Raw genomic sequence first — 10000 nt, 5'->3', positions numbered from 1 at the left:
TCCTCTTCCTCCTCCTCCTCTAGGCCTGTCCTCCTCCTCCTCCTCCTCTTCCTCTAGGCGTGGAGGCTGTACTCCTGCTTGTAGCAGCAGGGCCTGCACACAGCGGTCACCAGCCCCACGCCCAGCTGCAGCAGGCAGATGAGGAACTCCAGCGCGGCAAGGCACAGCAGAATGCAGAGCAGGGACACGTTCCACTCCACGATGCTCACAGGCTGCAGGCACTGGGACCACGAGTCTGGCTCCAGCAGATACCTGGAGACAGAGACAGACAGAGAGAGAGAGAGAGAGAGAGAGAGAGAGAGAGAGAGAGAGAGAGAGAGAGAGAGAGAGAGAGAGAGAGAGAGAGAGAGAGAGAGAGAGAGAGAGAGAGAGAGAGGGGGAGAGGGAGAGGGAGAGGGAGAGGGAGGGAGGGAGGGAGGGAGAGAGAGAGAGAGAGAGAGAGGGAGGGAGGGAGGGAGGGAGGGAGGGAGAGAAAGGGGGAGGGAGGGAGGGAGGGAGGGAGGGAGGGAGGGAGGGAGGGATTCACTTAATAATAGTATAGTAACTCTAGAGTACTTGTTACTTCTCAAACGCTGTGCCAAGACAACCCAGGCTACTCCAGCATATACAGAAGTGTGAAAACAGCAAAACAATCGCACAATATCACACTATTAATTACTTTTCATAGACTGTCACAGACACATATGCACACAAACACACAATTGCTTTCATATTACCTGCCGCCATCATCGGAAAAGGGGTATGTCCAGCCCAGAACAGTGAAACACTGAGGACCCTGCAGCAAGGTCATCCCTGATAGGACGAAACAGTAGCCAGAACCAACCATGCCCACCACCGCAGCCAATACCGAACCACACATCTAGAGAGAGGGAGGGAGATAGAGAGAGCCACCAATAAGGATACTGCCATGAGCGTCAGTGCTTCCCAGTAGGGTGTGTGGTGTGTTTCAGTGTACGACAGAGTCGGAGAGGGAGAAGGAATGTTTCTATAAGCTGTTTGGGCAGTCACAGCAAAGTGTCAACAGATACGTTAGACAGCTGCGTGACACACACACTTACTGAGTCAGTCCCACACCCAGAGAAAAATAAGACCCCAGTTAGATTAATGTAACTTGAAGAGCATTCGCATTCTACCAGGGATGTGACTGTAACAAAGTTAATGTACTTGAGTACTGTTCTTAAGTTCTGTCAGTCGAGTTCAAAGTGCTTGCTGCACAGACGGTTCACCACTTAAGCACCGAGCACCCATGGCCATAACCAAAGTCCATGTTTGAGAAGTCGAATGAGTAAACAGTTACTACAAATAAACAGTAGCCTATATGCATTTTGAAGAGAAGAGAGTTGTGGATCTGAAACCCCAAAAGTTACACCACAGTTACCCAGACAATTTATCGTGAAAAAGATGGAATGAACCCTAACCCTAACCTTATGGGATAACATTTACTGCATTTCTATAGTTAATTAATTAATGCACTTCGGATTGACCTTCATAACTTCAACATGCCGCTCAAACACAATTAAACCATCCAATGATTCCTGCTCTTAACAGAGCAGCCTGTTCACATTTCTCTAACCCAGTTATGTGTAGTGAGTCTCTGCCTCACCATTAAACCCTCATTCCAGCAGCAGCTACATTTCCCCAGACTGATGAAGGTGGTCACTGGAACCAGCATCTAGAAGAACAGAGAGAACAATTATTACTATTCTCCGGCATTGTCATAGAAAAATGGAACAAGGGAAGCCATTTTACATCAATAAAAACACACGTGCCAATAATGAAAAGCTGCAGCTGCGTCCGTGCTGCGCAGTCACATGGGGCGAGCCTGCCAGGATGTGAATGAGGAGATGTTCAACGGTCTCCTTTGTGGCCTGTTGCTGACCATCTGCGCTCTTACGATAATCCTCTTACTGTAGCCCAACATAGCGCTGCCTGTTTTCCACTGGGGTACAGTTGCATCTGTCTGTGCAACGTTATCAACTTTGACCAGATTCGTGATGTGGCCTGTATCAACTGCAGAGGGAAAAGTCCTTCAGCTGAACATCTTTGGCCAATACAGTTTCATCATTTTCATCATCTAGGTTTAATTCCTTACACAATGTGGCATTCTATTCCATTCTGTCCCTCTCAAGTCGATTGGCTCTAGTTTAACGATGGTTGGAAACACACACACACACACACACACACACACACACACACACACAGACACAGACACAGACACAGACACAGACACAGACACAGACACAGACACAGACGCACACGCACACGCACACGCACACGCACACGCACACACACACACACACACACACACACACACCATGTACAATTTCCGGTATTCCACATAAGTAGACCGTACCAAATGAAACTTGAGTCAAGAAGAACTGATGATTAACACGCAAACACACACACACAAATAATCATGTGACACCCAAAAAGGAGAACATTTGTGAGTGTGCATCCTGGATGTCCTCCCCTAACATCTCACATCCTGTTGCCATCCCCTGAGGAGAGAGAGAAAGAGCCACACTGAAAGACAATGGCTGGGAGGAGGTGAACATCAGGGGGTAATGGAGAGCATATCGGAAGAAGAGACAGCAACACACAAAAGATGGGCAGTGCTCAAAATAAACTGCCCCTTAGTGGCTTCCACTCTGCACTTTGACCGTTTGTGTTTTGCCACAGACGGAAAGAACACAGAGTACAGGAAGTTAGCGGCTTCATTTAGCAGAGGAACAGGGCGAAATGTTGCACTCTTGATAAATACTTCATCAGAGACTATTTTCAACGTCAAGCACGCCGTACGTTTGACCTATTTATTTAAGGATGTAGTAGTAGTGCAAACCAGGATTTGATCTCTGCCCCGACCTAGACTGTTGGGTGAAGACCGAACGGACCCATGGGGCCACACATCAGGGGCCCGGGGCCCGAAGGCCTCTGGCACTCTCTCTCTTGTTGTTCCCAAGCCCAACCAGACACCCCATGAACTCCCTCCGAGGCCAACATGTACAATTTCCGGTATTCCACATAAGTAGACCGTACCAAATGAAACTTGAGTCAAGAAGAACTCCAAGCGATGACCAAATGTACTTTGGAGCACAAACCAGCAGCCTTCTGTTGCACAGACAACCAGCACTACCTCGTCAGCCACTTACTGGCACCACCTCTCTCGGGGTGATTAGTTAATTCAGCCTTTCTCTTTCTTAAACAATGCCAAATCCAACCTAAGCATATAAACATAAACTGTTCGGTATCATATCAGTCATGTGTGGGAAATGCTACTTATCATACAGAGTTTTCAGTTTGATACAGACTTTATTTTAATGGTACTTCAAATATAATATCACTTTTGACATTAATTCAACAAATTTGGTTTAGACTCAGACATAAAGGAACCTGTTGTTTGAAAAAGAACAATCTCACACACACACACACGCACCAACACCCACACAAAGCTTCACACACACAACACACAATCTCTTCTGTGTTCTACTCAACCAAACTGACGTTCAGCCTCCGTTTTGTGGCTTTTTCTGCTCTGTCAGGAGGTAAGACGTTCCAATATGTAGGTCATAACGATTAACCATGAATTAACATAGAAACCCATTGTTTTCAGTGCCTGAGCAACGTAAACACCAACGAGATTATGCTGTAAAGCTAGCAACGTTTGCATGTTAACGACAGGAATTAATAGGAGTTCTTATTGCAGGCTTACATCGCCGGGGAGAGTTTCTATAGCGAGGAAAATGCCTTGCTAAATGTTCTCCTTATTACTCATCCAGCTGTCAGATGCCCCTGTGGCACTGAGCCCATTCACAACCAGCACATGGAGCCATAGAGCTCATGCTAGAGCGACAATACATGGAGTATCTTCACTCATAACTAATATCTTCATGGAGTCTCTGTATGTGCAGGAGACACTGTCAAGAGAGCACTGGCAAACCAAGTATTTAGGAGCACGTCATTCGTGTTTGCTCGTAGCTGATTTTGGATTTGATGAAGATGTACTGTCCTGAAGGAAAGTCTGATGTGTCGAGAAACACAGAGATAAAGTAATCCATTTTGGTTTCCAAAGGTTTATTTTGAACGGGTCCACAGAGCAGAATCAATCCACAGCCATCCTTTTCACTTCATACTCTCTGTCTCTGCCCACAGCCACCTCGACCCCTTCCCTTATCAGAGAAACTAACTTTCACCCACCTCATAATATCCCAGTCTCCTCTGTAGAACTTGTTGGAACAGATTGGAAACATATAATAACACAGAAGAGAAGAGCTGAGCTCCTGTGTGTGCTTACCAGCAGTCCTCCGCCTCCTAGTCCACCAAAGTACCAGATGTAGCTGGACAGCCGTTGGTCTCGGAGGTAGGAGATCTCCCCCATGGGGAACAGCAGCAGCAGGTTGGCCAGGATACAGCACAGGGCCAGGGGCAGAAGGGCCAGCCCCAGAGACCGGGTGAAACCCACCGAGCAGCACATGGCGACGAGGGGAGATACAACTGCTGGAAGAGCAGGGCACAGCCGGACTAAAGGAGGCAGGAGGAGAGGAAGGAGGAGAGGAAGGAGAGGAAGAGGCAGGGAGAGGAGGGGTGGGACCAGCAAGCTGGGGGGGGGGGCAGGAAATGAACAACTGGTGGTGGTGGCCGAGGGCCTGGAGTGAATGTGTGTGTGTGTGTGTGTGTGTGTGTGTGTGTGTGTGTGTGTGTGTGTGTGTGTGTGTGTGTGTGTGTGTGTGTGTATTTGTGGATTCCCTGCAGCTATGAGATAACGAGCCTCAAGAAACTAGACCTACAGGGCCATGGCAGTCACATACACATGCACACGCATACACACACACACACACACACACACACACACACACACACACACACACACACACACACACATAAAACAAGGGGCCGGCCTCCAGAGAGCTGAGCCAGAAAGATTTGACAAATCCCACAAGAACAGACCACTGTCACCATTTGTGTGTGTGTGTGTGTGTGTGTGTGTGTGTGTGTGTGTGTGTGTGTGTGTGTGTGTGTGTGTGTGTGTGTGTGTGTGTGTGTGTGTGTGTGTGTGTGTGTGTGTGTAAGCCTAAGTGTAAGCGTTAGTAAGTGTGCATGCGTGTTTCCAGTTTCCCACACGACAACAAAAGTCATAATCTACTTACTTCAGAATAACCAGATTAAATCGTGCAAGCATTCTTTTGATTCCAAGATCACTGTGCCCTTATGAAATACCAGATAGAGCCTTCTGGTCTACCCAAACGTCTCTCTGTCCATCCACTCAAAGATAGTTTTGTCCCCTGATATCTTTCAAATGATTGTATGAGAGTTTGCTTGGACTGTGTCTAACTGTGCTCTATGGGCAGAGAAAAGTTTAACCTACTTGAATTTAATCATTGTTCAGGGTCTCTATGTTGTTCTCCAAGGCCTACACTTAAAGAAACAACATTGGATGTGAGTTTCCCCACAGAGATGTGTTCAACCAGTCACTTCCTCCACAGCTACAACTAAACTAGGCATCATAGAATCATCGGTTTGATGGTTTGATGATACAAATTACAAACCAATCCTTCGGTCCTTCTGTAACTTTGTTCGATATCACTTTGATATGAGAGAAAGGGACTAATGATGTGACGCGTGCTACCTATGAGGTCACCCTAACACACGTCAGTGGATTAATTATCTGATGCAGCACAAATTATATCAGCTGCTATCCTGTTGGGCCTGTGTGGAACATCCTAGTGGGAGGTGTTAAGGTCTGAATGACAATGATAAGAGTGATATAAACCTACAATATGTACAAAGCCATACAGTGACTCCATTTGGAATAAGGTGCAGTTTAAATTTGCCTTTGAAATATACTTTATTGCTCACTTAGTAGAAAAAATGGTTGTCAGAGCTGAATGACAGAAAATATTTCAATGTCCTGGGTTGAGGAGGACATAGCTCTGGGCCCCATTTTTGTGTCTCTTTTTATGTAGTTTTCATTTGTACGTATGTTTGTAAATTTGTGTATTTTTGCGGGTCCTGCCATAAATTAAAGAGCTTGATAATCTACCTGTAATCTAGATTAACATGGGCTGTAATCTGTAACGGCAGGCACTTAACCAGCGCTGGAAAGCCAGACCCAATAACAAGAGCATTTCACACGCCACGGCCAAACCTGATTAAGCAGGCGGAGAAAGTGTCTGGGTGAGCGGGCAGGAGTTCTTCTGGGAGCCCCCGGGCCCCGCCATATAACCTACATTACTTCAGATGTAGATCGATTTGTACTGGAGTGCCATTCGGAAGAGCCCAGATTACAACAATGACATTGAATCTAATTCCAACAATGACATGAGTGGCACAAATGGCAACTATGACACTGTCCAACCACAATGTATACATCCGACCAATCAGAGTAGCTATAGGTATAAGGGCTCTTATTTTGAACAAGTGTTCTCATCAATGGAAATTGGGGCTCTTTTCCTGTCATCCGCATACTATTCAATAGGAATCTCCAAACAACATCAATGCATCACAACAGATCCATGACTTGACAGCAGCGATGGCAGCCATTTCTTTTATTCTCTGCTGCTATCTTCTTCAGACAGGGTCTTGTGTGGGAGCTTGGACCGGAATTTTCCTGCTACTAAAAATACCCCCAGAGATAGGCGACACACAGCGAAGACCCACGCGAAGACCCACTTAAACCACTTATTGGGGTGCTCAAAACATTAACGGGACCAAGAGAGAGAGTGTGTGTGTGTGTGTGTGTGTGTGTGTGTGTGTGTGTGTGTGTGTGTGTGTGTGTGTGTGTGTGTGTGTGTGTGTGTGTGTTTATACTGGCCACTGACAAGTGGAACTCCTAGAAAGGTATACAAACAGGGTTCTCATCACACCGATAGGTCTTCACGGTGGACATGCTGCCAGCACAGATGCATTAGATGGGTGGAGGTGAGGACATTAGGCATGCAGCGTTCTACAAGAGAAGAAGCCAAATATGATCATCCCCATCATTCATCATCAGCAATCTACCCATTGCCCGATTGAAGGGTAATGATCAGTCACATTTGAAAATATTTGGGCCTTTATTTTAAATTGTTTACCCTGAATAAATCATTCAAATGTGTGTGGGTATTTGTGTGTGTGTGTGTGTGCCTGGGACGGAGAATGGTGTCATAGTCATGAAAAGACAATGGGGGTCATTGGACAGCTTCGCAACTACTGACTCAAACAGGAAGCAGGGAACGCTCCATGACTCACTTCCTGCTGCTAGTGGGCTGACCCCCAGAGATATATACAACTGACCCGTTTCTGCGAAGCGTCAACATCGCCGACATATAGGAGAGAGGCCGACAGACAAAAGTAAATGGGGAGCCGCGTTTTGTCTGGATAAAAAAAAAAAACTCCCTTTATTTGGTCATCATAGACCTGTTAATAACAATTAACATGCTTAGCTTATTGGTAAACTGTGAATGATTAATTAAAATAAAAACATGATTGATCAGATTAAGAATATCAATTAATTTAGTGTTTGATTTAATATTATCAAGTGTTTGATTTAACATTATTTCAATTTAAAATATGTTAATTAATTATATACTTCGAGCAGGTCTAGTAGCCTTGTGAACACCCGTCTGCTCTGGGGTCCGACCCCGCCCACAGAACTCTGGTTGGATGAGCAGCTTGACGGACAGATGGATTCCACCAATCACCAACTGTAATGATTTGTCCTCGACCAAATCGCGAACGATTAAATCCTGTGAATGGAAACAATTTGAATCACTGTATTCTCTCTTTCAGAAACATACTTAATAAATGTAGTATTTATATCAAGGCACTAAATGGGCTAAACAATGATCCCTAAATATTTCCAAAATGTTTCACTTGTGTGTGGTGCTCATACTGAGGGATGTTAGAGAGATTACCTGTGATTGGCCAATTTACTTGGTGGCCCCGCCTCCTCAACTCATCGCAAACTTCTTTGCCAAATCCCTCCTCCAAATGAACCAGCCACTGATCAGCTTGAGAGACACATAACATAGATATATGTAACATAGATATGGAAACATAACATAGATATGGAAACATAACATAGATATGGAGACATAACAAAGGGTCCCAAGAAAAATGGATCCGACACAAATGTAGCACAAATATACAGTTTTACTCCCAGATAAAACTTTTAAGACTTTTTAGGAATTCAAAAATATATAATATAAATAATATAATTAAATAATTATATAATATAAATTATAAAACTTTGAAGTAATAAAGTCTTGGTCAAACAAAAACATACAAAATACAGGGAGTATAGATGCACGCTTGCAGAGTAAATAATGTTTGTCTGGTCAAATCCTGGTGTTGATGGCTGATGACACTTAGATAATAGATCCAGGGGCAGTAGAGAGAACCTTTCTGGTCGTACTCCACATAGACCCTGGGAGCGTCTAAGGCCTGTTGAGGATCCATTTCAAACTCCAGCATGTTCAGCAGCACCTGAACGTCAGCAGAACAGAGGAAACCTTTGAATATACTCCCTCATGTTTTTGAGAAACTCAATGAACGTTTTTTTGTAGGTCTGTTAACTAAAATTAGGCTTCTGCTCATTGACTAAAATACAACAAAGACATTTGATTGTGAGAAAAATAAAACATATACTAACATTTACATTTAGGGCATTTAGCAGACATTTTTATCCAAAGCAACTTACAATAAGAACATTTGTCAGAAGAAGGTGAAACAACATATCGCTATCGGTACAGTAAGGTAATATTTATAATTATTATTAATAATTAATAATATATTAAGCATTATACGTAATGTGATTTTAGGTTGGGGCCCTTGTAACACCACCATGTTTTATACGCTGTGACCGATCAATCTTCCACTTGTTGTCCTGATTATAAATGTGTCCGCGTGTGTGTCCGGAGTGTGCGTGAGTGTGTGCGCGCTAGCCGTGGTGTTTGTGTGTGTTTACCTGGACGTGTCCTTGCGGTTGCATCATGGCGCCCATCACTCCGAGGGCCGCCAGGAGGCGGGGCTTCTGTCCGACGGAGGCGGGGCCGGTGACGAGAGCGGCCATTATGGTGTGGTATGGGCGTTTACCGCCGGCGATGCAGTTGCTGTGGTTACGACGCAGAGAAAAACTAGCACCCCGATTCTAAGAGAGTGAGGTCGAGGTTAAGAGTGAGCGTGAGAGTGCAATAAATGGCGGTTTTTGTAATTGTCATAGCAGATGTCACCCACACCCACACGTGCACACATACCTGGAGGGAGAAGCCACAGTCCCTCGGCACAAGGCCTGAGCCAAAGCCCATGTAGTTGCTGTTGACAAAGGAGCATGCGTTGCCCTGGCAGTCGACCACACAGAAGTACACAGTGTCGCCCTGTATCGTCACAGCTGGTGCACCCACCTCACTGGCCCTGGAGCAACGCACGCACAAACACACAATCAAACACATGTTCATACAAACATACAATACACAAGGCCCGAAGGATGGATGTTAACTTGACACAAATCTATTCCACAACCATCACTGGGCCTAGATATCAACATCAACTCTCAAGAGAACCCAGAAATACAATGATTAACTGATCCTTAAAGAACACTATACTAGGGAGCAATAACCAATGGAAACAAAATAGTCGTGTGTGTTTGTGTGTGTGTCTGTTTTATTGCCACATTTTCTGGTGTAATAAGTTTGTGTTTGTCTTTCGAGCAATAAAAAGCAAACGTTCAAAGTCTACAGTAAGGTGGAGTGGGGTTTCCAACAGGATATAGATAGAAGGGACAGAGAGGTTACAGTGAGAATAAATAAGTCAATAGATGCCTATCTAAATTCAACAGAGAAAGACACACACACACACACACACACACACACACACACACACACACACACACACACACACACACACACACACACACACACACACACACACACACACACACACACACACACACACACACACACCTGTCCATGCTGATTTGCTGGGCAAGCTGGCGGCTGTGGCTCTTATCCAATAGGCTGTCCAGAGG

General features: G+C 45.0%; 2 protein-coding genes across 5 annotated transcripts in view; both read right to left on the bottom strand.

Moving 5' to 3' along the window:
- The window catches only part of tm4sf18 (transmembrane 4 L six family member 18), a 4626-nt gene extending 26 nt beyond the window's left edge, over window positions 1-4600 (bottom strand). Inside the window, exons 1-4 of the mRNA XM_030372295.1 lie at window positions 4292-4600; window positions 1604-1672; window positions 717-859; window positions 1-252 (exon numbers count right to left, since the gene is read on the bottom strand). The exon at window positions 1-252 is cut by the window's left edge and continues 26 nt beyond it. Coding sequence (XP_030228155.1) covers window positions 54-252; window positions 717-859; window positions 1604-1672; window positions 4292-4471 — 591 coding nt within the window. The 5' untranslated portion in view covers window positions 4472-4600 and the 3' untranslated portion in view covers window positions 1-53. The remainder of the gene's footprint in view (window positions 253-716; window positions 860-1603; window positions 1673-4291) is intronic.
- Window positions 4601-4654: 54 nt separating this feature from the next.
- LOC115555439 (glutathione hydrolase-like YwrD proenzyme) overlaps window positions 4655-10000 on the bottom strand; it is an 8285-nt gene continuing 2939 nt past the window's right edge. For 2 of the 4 annotated variants that reach the window (XM_030372292.1, XM_030372294.1), the window contains 6 exons: window positions 9936-10000; window positions 9231-9387; window positions 8942-9124; window positions 8376-8460; window positions 7890-7985; window positions 7326-7721 (listed from right to left, as the gene is read on the bottom strand). The exon at window positions 9936-10000 is cut by the window's right edge and continues 107 nt beyond it. In XM_030372292.1, coding sequence (XP_030228152.1) covers window positions 7576-7721; window positions 7890-7985; window positions 8376-8460; window positions 8942-9124; window positions 9231-9387; window positions 9936-10000 — 732 coding nt within the window. In that variant the 3' untranslated portion in view covers window positions 7326-7575. Of the gene's footprint in view, window positions 6941-7224; window positions 7276-7325; window positions 7722-7889; window positions 7986-8375; window positions 8461-8941; window positions 9125-9230; window positions 9388-9935 lie in introns of those variants that run through there. The other 2 variants (XR_003978871.1, XM_030372293.1) reach the window with 2 other exon arrangements.

Source organism: Gadus morhua, chromosome 12, assembly GCF_902167405.1.
Source record: "Gadus morhua chromosome 12, gadMor3.0, whole genome shotgun sequence".
In the NCBI taxonomy this organism is placed as follows: Eukaryota; Metazoa; Chordata; class Actinopteri; order Gadiformes; family Gadidae; genus Gadus; species Gadus morhua.
Note: the sequence above shows the minus strand (reverse complement) of the source record. Positions and strands in the feature narration are given on the sequence as shown.